Here is a 17,331-nt window from a genome sequence, read left to right as displayed (position 1 = left end):
AATGTATTCAGAGGAGAGTAGTATTTAAAAATCGGTGTATTCAAATAACATAAATACAAAAAATATTGTATTCTTAAAATTCCAAAAACATAGATACACTAAAAATTAACAAAAACACTCAAAAAAGCTACAAAATAATAAAATGAATACAATCTAAAAAATTAACTGGCCACTCCTTGATAAAAAGTACGTGGGTATTGGCCCCACCATATATGCTGTGAAAATAAAATAAAATAAAGGATCACTCAGAGAAAAAAAAAAAACGGCAAAGCAAGTCCTTATGTTTGAATTAAGTTGGTGCAAAATAATCTTTTAAATATACAACTGATTAAAAAAATCATCCTTTATGTTTACCAAAAACTTATCACGCACTTTAATTTTGGTCTCTAACTCTCTATTATCTTTAATATTCACGGCAATAGTTATCTTTAATGAAATTAGCTTGTGAGAAGTACGTAGTTAGTCATTTAACCCGATGAAACTATCTAACAAATTTCTTGCAATTCCTTTCTGCATTTCATACCTAAAAATAATTACCTCGTCTCTTTCTTGAAAACACTTGACACACTGCATGAAAACGATTACATCAATTGAATTAGAGAAATGGACGAACGAGGGTGCCAAATTAATTACAGTTTGCATAAAAATGTAATATTACATAAACATAATGTAGAAGTGTAAGAATCAGTGTGAACATGTTTTTTACAAGAATCAGTGTGAGCATGTTTTTTAACTTCGAAAGTATGTATTCATCCCGTCTAAACATGAGTTGCATTACATATTAGGTATGGAATATTAACAAAGCAATCTCTCTATTGGTGGGACAAGTATACATAATACGAGCTGACAGAGTGAATAACACCTAAAACTGATACCTATCCAAATTATGGATGGGGCTCCTCTCCATTTTCACTCTCTCTATTTTCTCCAAGTTCCTATTTGGATGAAAGACACATGTCATAGTTAATAATTAATGGGTGAGATATAATTGCCCAAATCAAGGTCCTAACCATAGTTAGAACAACAAATATTTTCTTTATTTACTCTAAAAAAAATTGGCAATCCCAAAATTCTAAATAAAACATTATCTCATCTATAAATTAATCCTAATTTTTTTTCTTTTCCTATTTATTACCTACTCTTCCTTTTTTTTTTTTTTTGTGCTTCTTTTGAACCTTTTTTTTTTTTTTGTACAGTTCTTCTTAATTTCCCCCCTACGTCCATCTGGATATGTTCCCATATATTTTTTTTGTATTCTTCGTGCTTTAATTTTAATTCAAGAAAAGAAAATTTATAAGTCATTTATATGACACGTAATAAATAGGAAAGAAAGAAAATTTTAGGATTAATTTATAGGCGATATATTTGGGATTGTCAAATCTTTTTAGAGTAAATAAAGAAAATATTTGTTAGTCTAACTATAGTTAGGACCTTAATTTGGGCAATTAGATCTCAACCATTAATTATTAACTATGACATGTATCTTTCATCCAAATAGGAACTTGAAGAAAATGGAGAGAGTGGAAATGGAGAGGAGCCCCATCCCCAAATTATTACTCCATTAATACAACTAATAGTAGCTAAATCACCCGTGACCCAGTTTTTGGTCACGTACAGATGCTAATGTTACCCGTTTACATGGGCTCTTATTTGCAAAGAAGTTGGGCTTTTTAAGGGCTTCAACCTAATTGGAAATTGGGCTAACGCCTTAAAAGGACTTGATCCAGCTTTTTTTTAGGCTTCGGAAACCGTTCAGACATTCAGTTCCCTTAATGGGTTTGTTCATCTTTACGTTATCGGGCAATTTGCACGATTGTCCTTCTTCAGGGACGGTCTTTAATTTTTGGCAAACTTACTCAAATGACTTCCTTATTGTAGTTTCTAACCATTTGTAGCTCCCTTTTTAAATATTATCATTTGTAGCTATATTTTGGCAAAATAGTGTATGTTTTCGAGTGTATTTGTTGCCAACAAATACATGAGAACACGAAAAAAAAAAAAAAAAAAAAAAAAACAGGATCCTTGATTTTAGCCTTTAATGGTGGAGCTATTAAATTAGACATTAATATTTTTTTTGATGTATTTTAGTGATTTTTTTTTTGCTTTTAATGTATTTCAGTGATTTTTTTTTTTTTTATATTTCCATGTCTTTTTTTTTTTTTTTTGTGTATTTTTTTTTTTTTTTAATGTATTTTACTTTTTTTTTTTTTTTAATGTTTTTGATGTATTTCAGTGGCTTTTTTGGATGTATTTCTTTGATGTATTTCAAATACATTGTGTACATTCCAACTACATATGAAGCCAAAATATATTCAAATTTTCGTGTATTTGAATGGATTTCAACAAATACATTCAGATACAAAGATAAAAAAGTTCAAATACATGACAGATACATTCAAAAACAGTGTGTCTGGCTATTAAAAAAATACACTAAAAAAATACACTCAAAAAAATACAAAGACAAATACATTCAAAAACAGTGTATTTGTGAGATGTAGATTTTTGAATGTATTTGTATTTGGCTTTTAACAAATACACGTGGCCAGATTTGAGACACTACCACCACCAAAAACTCTAATCTCTCCACCACCACCAAAATCTTAATCTGAGACACCACCACCACCAAAAACCCAAATCTGAGACATCACCACCACCAAAAAATCCTAATCTTTCCACCACCAACAAAACCCTAATCTCTCCATCTCCACGTCATCTTCTTCGCTGCCATCTCAAAATCAGTGTCATCGCCGCCGCCACCAACAGTACACACGGTCAGATCTGTGCCATCGCCTCACCGGATAGAGTGAAAAGAGAGAGAGAGAGAGAGAGAGAGAGAGAGGGAGAGGGAGGAGAGAGAGAGAAGGGCGGCGAGAGAGAGAGAGGGGTGAGCACGGAGGAAGAGGGAGAGGAGAAGAGAGAGAGAGAGGGCGGCGTGGGCGTGGTGGTGGTTGAGAGAAGGAGAGAGATTTTTTTAGGGTTTTGAGAAATGAAAAAAAATCGAAATGGGTAGTGATTGGGAAAAAAAGAAAGATATATGTGTTTGGGTATGTATTTTTGATATAGCTACCATTTGTAATTTAGAAAAGTTAATTAGCTACTAAATATAATTAAATAAAAGGGTAGTTAATATTAATAATTAGGTCTTAAAAGAAGCTACAATGAGTAAAAATTCCTTAATTTTTCTCCCTCAAATTGCTAGTCTTTAATTTTTGTCCTTCACTAAAAAATTCTTGGTTCCAGGTTAGAACCCCCCGCTAAGTAAAAAATTAAAAAGATTCTTCTTCTTTTGCCTTTTCAACTCAAACTAGAGAAAGCTAAGGTATACATTAATACAAATATAACATTGAAGCTTAAATAGCATAAGAAAGAAAAATTGTAGAACATAAAATTAATCAAGGGTTTTCAATAGGAGAATCCAAAGTATTTGAAGCTTAAATTGGAAATGCACTTGTATACACATTAGTTTATTGACTTACACATTTGATTTTATATTTTGGATGTCGGACAATTTTCAGTTATTCTACCCACAATTAAAATAATGAATTACTTCCAACCAAATATGGAAGAGTTTGTTACTCCACATTTTGTAAGAATAAAGTCGAGTTAACCAAAAAAGTAAGGATATTAAAAATTGAAAAAAAAAAAAAAAAAAAAACCCTGACGAATCAAAATCTAACGGAAAATCTCTTATATAGTGGGAAAAAAAAAATACATGCCATATATTTATTTGATTAGTCAACGCTGTTTTTTTTTTCCTCGTTACTCAGGTTCATGGAGTAATAATTTGAGATTCATCATGCAATATCATGAGTTTAACATATACGTCGGGTTAGGGTAAATTTTTACTCCACTCAGCATAATGCAATATCCTGTTTTAAAGTGAGATCTTTGTCCAGATATTTCGTAAAAAGATTGGACAATTTCGTACATGTGGGTTCAATAACACGTACACATTTGTTACGGCAACTGTTGCTGTTGTTTGCCTTAGAGAGAAAGAAAAGGAGAGCGACTCAGTCAGTCCCCACCATTTTTTTTTTTTTTTTTTTTGGTTCTGTTGGTTTTAATGTTACGTACTATGTAGTAAAATTCTGTGCCTTTTAACGTCCCTTACTTATGGAAGTTCCAGTAATTCTATCCATCCTTTTGGCCCCACATTGTCCTCATTTTATTCTCCTTCTCATGTATTTCTTGATCTGATCTTCTTCTAAGATTCCCATATGATGCTCTTCTCATGCTAAAACTATCTTTTATTCAATCTTATAATATCAGTTTACTCATTATCTTGATTTTCCACACTGATTTTCCTTAAAGGGCATTGCAAAAGCATTTCATAATAGGTTCTTGCATTCTGGATAATGGAAAATTTGCTTCTTCTATAGCAGCCTGTTTTGTTTCTCTTTCTTGCATCAATATTGAATTTTGACATTTAAAAATCCGTTCTTGAATTGTAATTTCATGTGGTCTTGCTCATTGCTACTGATTTCCAGTCAAAAGAACCGATCATTTGAGGTGGGCTGATTGATTGTTGTGGGTACTTGAGGAATTGTTCTGCAACTTGATATAGCTTTGGTGGAAGAGAATTTGGGTTTGCACTAGTGAGCATTCTTGGACCTGGAACGGTCTCGTGAATAATGAAATGGTTCCTCTCTGGAAACGATTACTCAAATTTTGTGTAGTTTATAAGTTCGACAGTTACTAATCTAGTATACATATAGTAAGTGTCCGACATTAGTGGCTTCGCCCTTCAAGTTGCTGAAGCCCTGACAAACAATAGGATGAACGTAGGAAAAGATGAAGAGAGGGGTATGGATCCTCTGTTTCCTAGATTACATATAAATGATGCAGATAAAGGAGGTCCAAGAGCACCTCCAAGGAACAAAATGGCTCTTTGTGAACAGTCGTCCAGATCACCTCAAAGGTTAACCTCTACTTCTGCTCCTGCCCCTGGAACAATGTCAATGCTGCCTCTCCCACCTAATCGTGGAAACTCTATTCCTGCAGCATCTTCTAGTCTTGTAAGTACTGAATTTAGTGTATTCTTCTTATGCTAATAAACTATAGAGGGACTTCTAAGTGTTGCTAGTATGTTATTTGGTAGAATTATGATAATCTGTTGGAATAAATTAAAAGCTCCTTTGATGCTCCTATTACAGACCTTGCAGCCCTTTTAGGAAGTCAAAAGATAAAGTTTTTTCTATTACTGTGATATATTAGACTACTACTAGAAGTTCAGTCAATTGCATTATGCATAAATGTGTCAAACAAGGTAAAATATTGATGAACAAAAGTGATCTATGCAATTCATATGGTCTTAGGAAAAGGAGGTAAACTAGGAAAAGATACAATGATCGTAGAAGCATATACTAAGATCTTTCCTGTGATTCAATAATGACTTTATTCATCATCCAAAACCTTTGGATTTTCAATCTACTTGCATTCCTTTTGTTTACTTATTGCTCGTCCTGTTTCAGATTGAGTGAATCTGTTTATCCCCTTCATTGCCAACTCAAGGTATTAGAAAGTTGTACTTTTGATTCATAGATTATGCAGTAGATGGGAATTTCTTGAATGCTTTCGACGCATTATGACTGTTACGGCCGAGAAGGTTCATTATGCTGTTTCATTCAATCTGCTCACACAAGCTCTTGAACACACTGTAGGTTGGTTGCAATAAAAGGAGTTTGTTTTCCCACAATTCATCTGAGTCTTCTCATTTTGTTGAGATACTTCATCCGTATTCTTCTGGTGGGACGAACTTTACAATGAGACGTCCTGATATACAACCAGTGAAGTCACTGAATCCTCAAGTTTTATGTCTTAAAGGGAATTTGCGTGGTCCATCTCAGTTTAATCCTATTCAGCCACAGAGTTTATCATACTCCAACAGTAACCCTTCTGCAAACAAGTTTGGAAGGGAAAATGATTTTTTTGGTCCACAGTTCGTCGCATCAGGGAAACCTATATATCATGGTAACATCCATAAAAGTGCGGACAAAGAAAAAATGGCTATATCAAGCTCCAAACCATCCTTGAAATATCAAGGCGTTTTCGAAAAACAATTTAAGGATACAGGCAGTATGCAACTAAAGTGGAGCGAGCATAGTGCCAAACTTCCTGCTCCTCATCTGTCAACTGTAGAGAAGATAGTGGTGCGTCAAGCTCCAAGTCCAGGACGCAGTGAGCTAAATATCAAATCACTTGTATCAAGTGCTCCGGAAAATAGATGTGGTCTGGTTGGTGATTTGAATAGATGTAGTGATTCTAATTCTGAATCTGATGAAGACTCTTGGATTATGCACAAAAGGAAGGCAGCAGAAGATGTTACATATGTGAAGCAAGAAGATGCCACGACAAATAGACATGCTTCCGTAGTGGAAGGTCCGTCGTGTTCCTTTCTGCCTCACGGGGACAACCATCAGAGTCCGAAGAGAGTTAAATCCTCATCTGACTGCCCTGAAGGACTAAGTAGTGGGCCTCCAGAAGTAGGAGGCAGGCACAGAAGTGAAGGAATCTCAGAAGCTTCGTCAAACTCTAGATTAGTAGAAAAATTATCTTCAGATAATGTCATAGCATTGATAGGTCAAGAACTATTTTGGAAAGCAAGACGAACCATTGCACAGTAAGTCTCTATTACTGGTTTTTATGTATATCCAACTCATTGCGACAGTAGAATTGAAAACTTGTGGCTTGGCATAGGGGTTAGTCAAATATATGTGCTGATTCGAGTTTGTATACTCACAACCTGTGTCATGCATATATCATATCATATCTTTTTGTTTTCGCTCCATTCATCCGTTTCATCTTTATAGAGGAGTTATCTTCGGAAACTATGGCCTATAAAAGTGGATGAAATCTAAAGTAGTCAAATTGGAATAAAACATTGTTCATACGTATACAAGAACCTCGAAATTGTAACTATCCATATGATCAAACTTTGTTAGTTTAGTCTCTAGGTCTAATTTGCAGGACAGATCCCATCTTTCCTATGTTATAGTTGTTGCCCCTATTATGGCTTTCTGTAATGTGAACAGCTTATTTATGATAGGCAGATCTTATCATGTTTCCTCTTCCAATATCGTTTCCGTGATCTACCATTTAACTTGCATTTCACTGTTTTTCAGCCAGCAACGGATTTTTGCAATGCAACTATTTGAGCTACACAGGCTGACAAAGGTACTTTGCACTTTTATCAGTTAGATTGCCTTTTTCTTTTGTTGTCTTGAAGAGACAAAGCGCTCAATAGTCAGATGAAGGGTTATCAGTTTAGTCTTTCATTTTCGATGTCCTAACTGTGTGCTTTGATAGAAGGGCAGAAAACTCTTCTAACTCTATCTTCCATCAAGGACCAAGTGCAATAAAATCAATAATTAGAAGGGGGTTAAGGAGTTCTTTTGTGTAAATTTTTTAGGAACTTACTTATTTGATCATCTTTACAGGTACAGAAAATGATAGCCCGATCACCAGATATTTTGTTGAAAGACAACTTCTGCATCCACCAACCTTCTATCAATTTTTCTTCCTTGAAGAATTTGCCATGTGATGAGGTTATTGAACCTCCTGTAGTGGCTGTTGAACAAAAGATTTCTCCAAAACCAAACAATTTTGAGCATCCAGCAGATAATGCTTATCTTCCGCTACCCAAAGATAATGACAAAAAGAATATACCACAGCTGTCAGCTCAAAAACCAAATGTAGGGCCAGTACCAACATCGAGATCTTTTGTATCCGATCCAAAATTAGCACCTCGGTGCTACCAACCACCTCCTGGATATCAGTGGTTAGTTCCAATAAGGTCACCTTCTGAAGGACTTGTTTATAAACCTTATACAGGACCTTGTCCACCACCTGGAGGAATTATCGCGCCAGTTTATGGTAGTTCCCGGCCTGCTACACTATCTCCCACTGGTGGAGATTTTGCGAATGTGCCTTATAGTGTACAGACTTCTCACAAGCAAGGTGTTGGGATTTTTCCAGGTCCTGCAATATTTGATCAGTCCTGCATTCAACCTTATTCCATGCCTGTGATAAAACCATCTGCTTCAAGTTCTGCTATCGAGCAAATGAATCCGTTTTCACGAATTATGTCAAGTGAGAAGGAGAATAGTCCATTTATGCCTCGTAAAAAAACATGCAACATATCATGCCAGAAGAGCGCGGTCATGTCAGATTGTGACAGAACTTTTCAGGCCAGTAGAGGGAGTGATATGCAAGTAAGTACTGCAAATAGTCCTCCTGAGAGGGCACAAAAGGATGCACTTTCTCTTTTTCCTATCACACCAACTGCAAAAGGTTCAGATCAACCAGTCCAAGATAACAATGCGGTGCAGCGAATTCAAGTGATCAAGGTTGTGCCCCATAACCCAAAGTCAGCATCTGAATCTGCAGCTCGAATTTTTAAGTCTATACAAGAAGAAAGGAAACTGAATTACTAGTATCCAAAACCTAACAACTTTAATCTTGTAAGAAAAGCCCTTTCTGCTGTATGTTTTCCTTTATCTAAATTTCTTTCATTTTTTAGCTTCCTTCTTGGATTAAAGGTTCTTTACTGTAAATATATTCAATGGAAAGTGAAAAGCAACACAGGTTCATTCTTTTTCTACAATTTCTTCCTTCTCTTGAAATTCTTTTTCAATCATCCTGCTCCGTTATACTTTTCTGACTCTGTACATTGACTGGAAACTTGCTAAATATGTAGGACTACATTAAAGATACACGAGAATGTACAGTCTTAAAAATGGTTCTTACTGAGTTAAAAAAAGAGATCTACTTCTCCAAAATATTGGGTGGGAGCCAGTAGAGCAAGGACATGTTCATGTTCTTATCTTTCAGCAGAATGATACAATTTAAGCTACTCTTCGATGGCATCTGCGGCGTGTAGCATAATATATACAATTGTCTCGTAACAGGGCTCAATGAGACAGTCTGGTAAACATCTTTGATATTTTCTGTCGGAAGCTACACTTCAGTAGCTTTCTTTAATTTAGTGATTCATCTGGATGACCACGCACATGGATATTCTTAGTATGTAAATGACTCCTTACAACCCTTTGTTGGACAAAACACAAGTTTCGATTATTCAAACTTCAAAATAACTGACCAAAATTTTCGGTTTAGTATGTTTCTGGACTTCTGTCTAATCTCTCTGGTTGTTCTTGTGTGAACAGTAATTTAGTTGAACTTTGTTTCCACAATGATGTTTTGAATCGTAATAGTATCGAATGTAATCATGCTGCAGCTAGAGCATCTAAGTTGTGCAGATGACAAAAAGTTTACACTGATGCCAGTACGGTTGATAAGTATTGGCTAGTACTAACATAAGAACTGAGAAGATATTCGAGTCAAATATTTTTTCTGATAAGTAGAAATCCAACTCAAATATTAATTACTAGTATAATATGGTACAGTATCATCATATTCAAGAATATCCATATATCTTTAGTATATAATCGGCAATGCCAATCATATCATCAGGCGTCCAATAACTGCAATCATGCGGCAGAAAGCTTGTTTTCATTCTCGAATATCAGACCACAAAGAAATGGTATTTCAGAAGCCCAGATACTTGGACGAGTGTTTTAATAAAGGATCTAATGCACTAGGAGAAAATTTTCTAGCAAAAAGGACACAAAGTGAAGTCGTCTGGTTATTATAGACACACGTCCCGTGGCCTTCCGTGAGTTTCTTGAGTAACTGATCGGTAACATCAGCCTTTCCAAATGTTGCAGGATGAGCGCCACCTCTAGACCAATCTACCAAAGTGAGTCCCCTATTTGCCAGGAGATGAGGAGATTGGATGTGCAGCATTGTTGGGAAATAGTGTTCATCAGCATAGCATGCTGGTTTGCAAAACAGTTTAAATTTGGGGTAATATACCTCATCTTTCACAATGTCAATAGCCAGTTTCCTGTTAACTTCAAACCACTGGGATCCTTTACGCCATTGACTGATTTTAACCTCGGGTAACATCTTTTTATTATAACGCCCTCTTCCAACAGGTCGAGGATCATCAAATACACCCACAAAGCTGTGCCTGGATTCTGATAAGTAGCGATAGACAACGCTGAAGTTGTGGAGAGGAATGCACGCCTCAGATAGGAGGACAAACCATTCGTTGGAGATATCAACCAATGCATTAGCAAGAAGCCGTCTTTCTGCATCAATTACGCTCATTTTTCCCCACTCTGCCACCTACGCGAAATGGAAGTCACACAATTATGACCAGAATACACATTACTACTACAATACACTAGCAATCTAAAGATTAAGCTTACAATATTCTAAAGAAAAGTAGGGGCCGGGGTAGAGTTATTATAAAAACAAAAGGGATAAAGTAAGATAATTAAATAATAAGCCAAAGTAAAATGAGCAAAAAAATAAAGTACTAGGCGCGATCACACCAAATCGGTCAGACTTTTAGTCGTTACATAACGATAAATTTAACCATATGATGTAATAACTTTAAGTAACAACCAAAATAAGCATTGTATTTAAAGTAATAATACGATACAACATTATAGGTAACAGTCATCCAAACAAAGCTACTCGCACCACAAAAGCATGCAAAACATGGAACCTAGATCAACAAAAATCTTTTAAGACATACGGATTTGGAAAAATTGACAGCAAGTTTCAGCCTTATGACTCTTTATTAGTCACCAAAATAACTCAAATCAATCTTCTAATTTAAGTAACAAATAAATTACGGTGCCACTCATCCCGAAATGTTACTTCACCATGTGACAGTAGACAGGGGAATAATATTTGTACTATTGGAAATTAAAGGGTGGTGCTGACATTACCTGACTAGGAATTTGCCTGCCATGAAATACTGATGAAGCTGGAAAATCAGATTTATATGATGGCAAGTTATGAATATAGATCGAATATAGCTCTTCGTTCCCCTTGAAGAATCTCTCCCACAACGGCGCCAAAGGCAAAGGTCCTCTAGCCAAGAACATGAACGCGATTTTAGGCGTTCTCTTAAAAGGCCAATTTTTCCTTTGAGGAACAAACGAAGCACGCCATAAAAGCTCAGTGTCATTCATGGAATGATGCAAGTTTGATGGAGGTCTAATCCAATTCTCTATACCATTTGTTTCTTGATAACATGGTTGTATTCTTGATTGTACCATAGGAAGTACATTTTGCACTTGTGCAAATCTAAGCATACACATACTTAAAATAGAAAAACCAATTCCCAGACCCAAAAATAAAAGGAGAAACTGAAGTATTTTTAATGATAAAGGCTTGTTGTGATTTATTACTCCATTAGCAGAGTCTTTGCCCTGCTCTAAAGTCCCCATAATCCCAACAACACCAAATTCTCTTCACTTCTTTTTCACCTTTTGCTACTCAAATCTTTTTTATGTTACCTAATTTGCTATGGCAGGGTGAATAGGTAGACAAGGGTGATTCATTAAGAAACTAACTTAAAAAGCAAAGTTTTTCAAATTTAGTTACTTCACCTTATTGACGTTCAATTTAGGCAAAATATTTCAACAGAGATCATGAAAATCCATACAGGGGGAGGTAGAGTTGTTCCTTACCATGAAGGGACTATAGATAGATACATGAACCAAGAAGGATAAAAACTAAATCCCAAGATTTGGCTTTTTTTTTTTTTTTTTTTTGTTTGGGCTTAATAAATGAGAATTTATGAAGAAGAATAAAAAAAAAGGACACTAAAGACGTTTGGGTTTGAAGAACTAAACTGATTCTTGTTTTCACACAGTCGCCAAATCTGGAAATAAGAATTTCATGAAGAAATTTATTATTCAAGTCTTTCTCACTTCCCAATGTTGATGCTATATGAGTATATTCTTATGGGCTTTTATGTGGTTACCCTTCCTGTACGCAAAACTGGAGTAGTCTATGCAAGAAAGAGACACAGTAGAACTCAAAAAACTTTAATTAAAACTCTGTGTATTCGAAAAATTACTACCCCGTGCAAAAAGAATGTCCAATTAGCTTTTATTTTTTTTAATTTAAAAAGAGTGTACACTTATCAAATTATAAAAAAATTAACTTTATTTTTTCAGATTTGCCCTTATATGCTAAGTGATCAAATCTCAATGCCTATTTAATTTAGGGCATTTTAGTGAAATTACCTATTTTTGCTTAAGAGTTGCCCCGTTATATTTTATTACGGGGTGCGTAAATGGTTAAGTGGATACTCTTTTTTAACCGGAAGAAATATTTTATATAGATAAATACTCCCTCCGTCACAATTTATGTGTTACATTTTGAATTTTGAGAGTCGACTAAATTTTTTTATTGATTGGATATTTATGTCTTCTGAACGTTTTATGTTGTTAATTATTATAATTTATAATATATCAATTTTATTTCAAAAAAATTACTTTAAAATTTTGAATCTCGAAATTTCAACCGTGTCACATAAATTAAAGACAAAAGGAATACGTAACTTATCCAAAATCCAATAAAAAAATTATTCAAAATATAAATTAAAAATCCCGATTTCGCTTGTAAGACCCGTCCAATAGATTGGAAGTGGGAATTGAAGAAAAGTATGTCATCTTCATCATTGCGAATGACACGAGGAGATGTTGCACATTTATCTTCTATTTTGCCTCGAAAGTTCCAATTTGGTGGCGTTTGTTCAATAGTTAAACTAAACTGCAAAAAAAAAAAAAAAAAATTCGCATAAAAAACTTTTTCAACCAAATAACAAGGTTAAAGGATCTTTTCAAACTTTTTTTGCTAAGATCGTTTTACAAGCAAACAGCAATATAGAAAAGTTCTCATGTTTTTGAGGAGAAAAAAAAAAAGGATAAAATTTTCCAAAACAGAACACCAACTTAATATCAAATAAATGACATTGTATCCATTTAGAAAGTTTAATTTTCAGTTATTGGTGATTAAAGGCTTTTATTTATAAAGTTGTGATTGGTACTACTTTATAATAATATAATAATTTTTATTTAAATAACTAATATGTCAATACACAAAAAAATTTAGATGTGGTTGACTCTTAGCAATTATCTTTTCAAGCAGGAGGTGTACTAGCAGTTACAGTATCTTTTCGTTACTCATTCCTTGACCTTAAACTAAACCTGGAATTTACTACTCATTTAATTATGTACCTTAGTTTCTACATATTCCTCTTTTATCAAATTTTGAATTTTAAATGTTATCCATGTGTAGATAAAAGTTCAAGGCAAAGTTTATCATGAACTCAGCTGTTAACATCAATTTAAAAACTATAAACTTTTTACTCTGAATGAAACGTCATATTTTTGATAAGGGATGTTCTATATTTAGAACATGTATCTTTTCTCAATATCTCTTTTTACATTTTCTTACTATTCATCATTTTGTGGTCAGAAAGTGCCTAATTTGAGAAGGACATCATGCATGAATTTGTCTAGTTTCTACTTTCTAGAGAGTAGAGTGGATGAAAAGTCTATGGAGAATTCCACCTTGCTGTCAAAGTGCTGATTAGAATAGAAGTAGGACTGTTGTATCTCAACCTTATACAAGTCGTTTGGTTCGCAGTTACGTTGAGATTATTTAGGTGGTGATTAATAATAAAAAAATAATTAATGTGAAATAAATGTTGGTATGTGATAATTAAACAATGAAAGAATTATTGTTATGCAATAATTACTTAGTCAAGGGCATTTTATCTTTTAAATAGTCTAATCCATGGGTAAATATATATTGCTAATACACATATTCCTATGTTACATTTTATCTTCCATAAAATAATACTTAGAATATGACAATTTGTTATGGCTGTTATTTAATATAGCCAACCAAATGCTGCATCAAATAATGTGACAATAATTTTTTCTTATGCTACCAACCAAAACTTATATTATATTGTTATTTTATAAGATTTTACGTTGTGGTCAGTAAGTTGTAGAACACAATCGAGCAAACCATCCTTAAATTATTACGTTCTTGGTACTTAGAAAAAAAGGAACCTGAAGTTACTCAGTTCTTTTTTAGCCAAGATTTCACTGTTTCAGTTCCAATTTTCTTATTTTCGACTCGTTAAAATTTCTTATAGTAACTCATCTTCTGGAAAATTAAAATTGTATATCATGTTTACATTAGTTTTCCTCTTGAACCTGTTCTTCTCAGAATTTACTGGTGAATATTCTTGTTGCTTCCGCCTATATGCAGGATTATTTGAATCAATAATTGAATAATTTTTATTGAACCAACATCCCCCTTTCCCAAAATGATGTGTGTTTTGAACCATTCATAATTGGACGACTTTTCTTATGTGATTTATTACAAAGAAATTGTTTTTCATTTGTTGGAGTACTTTGTAAACAGAAAACACCAACCTTTTCTACTGTAACATATTATTGCAACATAACATGCTAACTCGTTTATCAGCCCTATATATATGTCACGTAGTCATCAAACTTATAAAATACAATTTACTGAAACCGAGTTAAGACTAATAAGAGGACGAAAATGGAAAGTTTTATCGATAATATTTGTAGAATGTCCTTATTGATAAAATTTATTGTAAGACGTACAGTTACTTGTGCAAAGACAATAATGAATTGTCCTTGTGCATAAATTTATCAATAAATTCATATTTAGGCTCTAAGAGTTATTTTATACCATCTTTTAGTAGATAGAGTAAATTGTCCTGGATTATAATCCCTGAAAATTCACGACCCCTAAGAGTTGTAGAGTGGAAAACGGGGCTGTAGATTCTCCCATATAGGCAACGACTTAGAGAGCAACTACCGAACTTAACGTATTTAATTATTAGCTGTCAATCTTTTTACCTAATTTCAGGTCCAAAAAAAAAAGGTCCAAATTGACTGACTAGCCCAACGATCTTTTTGAAACTGACAAACAATTGAAGTGCATTAGAGTGTATTTCTAATTGGTCACCGTTGCTTGTAGAATATCATAAAAATAGAAAGAAGAGAGAAAAGCTATAGCTTTTGCAATGACATATATGTTGTTTTAAAATTGTCAGAATATAATGGCGTAAATTCTTTGCAAGCTTAGGTCGTGTTGTTGATGACAATTCTTGAGTATATCTCATTCGGGGCAGGTGTATCTTTCAAAATTCAACGAGCTCTTCTAATACAAATGAGAAATAGAAACACCAAAATAATAAAGAAATATTTAGAATGTCACACTTACTAAATAACGGCCATAACAATCCGACGGTAGAAATTCTGAAATAATTAAGGGTCATGATATTGAGTTAAGTCACACTTAATCTAAAGGCATATAATAAGTACATTATAGTCTTGGAATTCCATATGTGAAACAGGGCAATGCTTGAAAAGTTTTTAAATCCTTAAATATACACATGAGCACGTATCATTCCCTATTAGTGATACTTAATTAATGAACCTAAAAATGGTTTTTTTTTTTTTTTTTTTTTTTGCCACTCACGTAATTAGGGTAAAAGAGTGAAGAACTGGCGTAAGAATATGAGAGATATAGCTCTAGGTTATGCTCTTCTTCTTACCTAGCAGAAGTCCCCAATCATTCAATTGATGGCACTTGTTAATGTACCTATAATTTTCGAGAAAATCGGCATGAAAATAAAACCAACCCACTCAATCACTCAATTATCCCAAACCTCAAATAAAATTAAAAGGGGTGAAAATGATTTTCACCCCCCAATTTTGCTTTAAAAATCAAAACCCCCTCAACTTTAAACAATAGTGAATCTCCCCCTTTTATCCTAATTTACTTATTTAAATTCCTATGCTACCCTTACATTATCAACTTGTCTTTTGTACGTTCACTTCTTTAAAATCATGATTTTTTAAATCTCTTTAATCTATGTAACAAGTTTCCTATAAAAAATTAAATATTGATTTCGAGACCGAAAAAGAAAAGTGAGAAATACTAGTTGAGTATATAACTTAATGCCGTTCTATAATGAAATAAATGAGAAGAATTTTTTTTTTTATTATTAATAATTATCAAAACTCTGATATCTATTTATACAAGTAAAAATAACAGGTAATAATAACTTTATAAATATCTTTCAATGCAGATAATCCAAAATAATTAATAAAAAAAGAGGTATGTTCTATAACAAATTCCTAAAAGATTATCTATTTATTATAAATGAATTTTAAATTATAATTTAAAGTATTTCATTAATGACAATCAAAACTCGTTTATATATTGACAATAGAAAATAAGAGAAGTGAAACTCAAATTTACAAATAACAGGTAATGTGTGCGTGTGTGTGTTTGTGTCTTAAAATATCAATCATAAAAGTAGCATTAGATTTTGTGATAAATTCATAAAAGGATTATTCTACTTATAATATGAATTCAATAAAGATCTATAAATACCTATGTTAAAAAAAAAAAACATATATATATATATATATATATATATATATATATATATATATATATATATATAACAAGGTATTACATAGATGGAGGATTGAAAATGTTAAGGGTAAAATAAGCATTGCATAGGATAAAGGAGGGAGTATGTCTATTGTTCATAGTTGAGGGGGGAGTTTGATTTTTAAAGCAAAGTTGGGGGTGAAAATGATTTTCACTAATAAATATCGCGAAAATATGGTTCGTGAAGATGACGTGTCAAATCCAAACTCATAACACATATTATCTGCTTTGGCTTAGGAGACTGATTGGTTTCTTAGATGATACGCTCAAATTACACCTAAATTATGGCGTAAGGCGGTCGGTGTCAAATATAGTAACCCAACTAGGTTGGGGTCGAATCCCACAGGGACTAAAGTGTGAAACAAATACTAATCATATATTTTACTAATCTCTAAAGACTTTAGTTCTATTCCGACTAGTATAGAAAAAGGGTTTTGGTTTGTATTCGCTATTTTGAAGTATTTGAAATTTGTTTGGATTAAAAGAACCAAAGGTGTGTCCCCGTTGTGATTAGATATTATGCTATGGGTATCAATATGATATATTTCTAATGGATCGTGGTTTTGTATGCACTTAATCTCTAATGCACTTCATAATATTTTTCAATAGTTAGAAAGTATTTCTTTTCATGATTTTCCCAAATATAGAAAAGTTGCAAGTAAGCCGATTAAATATACTTAAGTAGAACTCATCTTATCCCTAAGTGAGTTCATTAAACGAGGGTTGCGCCAAAGTCCTGTTATATTATTTCAACTCAAACCCTAGTTCATCTTTTCAAACAAAACTAGGGTTTGTGCATAAGTAAGTGTTTGCAACCACTAATTAACAATGAATATGAGAAATAATAAAACACATCACAACCCATTATATATATATGCAATGTTAAGTAAGTGTTTGCAACCACTAATTAACAATGAATATGAGAAATAATAAAACACATCACAACCCATT

At 33.3% G+C, this 17,331-nt stretch overlaps 2 protein-coding genes across 4 annotated transcripts; one reads left to right on the top strand and one right to left on the bottom strand.

Moving 5' to 3' along the window:
• Positions 1 to 3,882: 3,882 nt before the first annotated feature.
• Positions 3,883 to 8,602, top strand: LOC132052221 (protein HEADING DATE 3B-like). Of its 3 annotated transcripts, XM_059443648.1 has the most exons (5): positions 4,877 to 5,015; positions 5,472 to 5,511; positions 5,661 to 6,619; positions 7,122 to 7,173; positions 7,437 to 8,602. In XM_059443648.1, exons 3-5 carry the CDS (start codon positions 5,763 to 5,765, stop codon positions 8,430 to 8,432), a joined length of 1,905 nt encoding a protein of 634 aa, XP_059299631.1. In that variant the 5' UTR covers positions 4,877 to 5,015; positions 5,472 to 5,511; positions 5,661 to 5,762; the 3' UTR covers positions 8,433 to 8,602. The 3 variants fall into 3 exon arrangements, with proteins under 3 accessions (XP_059299629.1, XP_059299631.1, XP_059299630.1); XM_059443646.1 differs by lacking the exon at positions 5,472 to 5,511 and having other exon boundaries at positions 3,883 to 5,015; XM_059443647.1 differs by having other exon boundaries at positions 5,472 to 6,619.
• Positions 8,603 to 9,178: 576 nt separating this feature from the next.
• On the bottom strand, positions 9,179 to 11,873 carry LOC132052222 (glycosyltransferase BC10-like). Its single transcript, XM_059443649.1, has 2 exons — positions 10,800 to 11,873; positions 9,179 to 10,188 (listed from the first exon to the last, which is right to left on the bottom strand). The coding sequence occupies exons 1-2, from the start codon at positions 11,301 to 11,303 to the stop codon at positions 9,547 to 9,549; spliced, it is 1,146 nt and encodes a 381-aa protein (XP_059299632.1). The 5' UTR covers positions 11,304 to 11,873; the 3' UTR covers positions 9,179 to 9,546.
• Between the last annotated feature and the right edge of the window lie 5,458 nt (positions 11,874 to 17,331).

This window comes from Lycium ferocissimum, chromosome 4 (assembly GCF_029784015.1).
Source record: "Lycium ferocissimum isolate CSIRO_LF1 chromosome 4, AGI_CSIRO_Lferr_CH_V1, whole genome shotgun sequence".
Taxonomy (NCBI): Eukaryota; Viridiplantae; Streptophyta; class Magnoliopsida; order Solanales; family Solanaceae; genus Lycium; species Lycium ferocissimum.
This window is presented reverse-complemented; position numbering and strand designations above follow the sequence as displayed.

Coding starts and splice junctions, on each gene's coding strand:
- LOC132052221 (XM_059443646.1), top strand. CDS start 4,776: ATGAACGTAGGAAAAGATGAAGAGAGGGGTATGGATCCTCTGTTTCCT. Junction 5,016..5,660: donor CTGCAGCATCTTCTAGTCTT/GTAAGTACTGAA, acceptor AACACACTGTAG/GTTGGTTGCAATAAAAGGAG. Junction 7,174..7,436: donor AGCTACACAGGCTGACAAAG/GTACTTTGCACT, acceptor TCATCTTTACAG/GTACAGAAAATGATAGCCCG.
- LOC132052222 (XM_059443649.1), bottom strand. CDS start 11,303: ATGGGGACTTTAGAGCAGGGCAAAGACTCTGCTAATGGAGTAATAAAT. Junction 10,189..10,799: donor GCAGGCAAATTCCTAGTCAG/GTAATGTCAGCA, acceptor CATTTCGCGTAG/GTGGCAGAGTGGGGAAAAAT.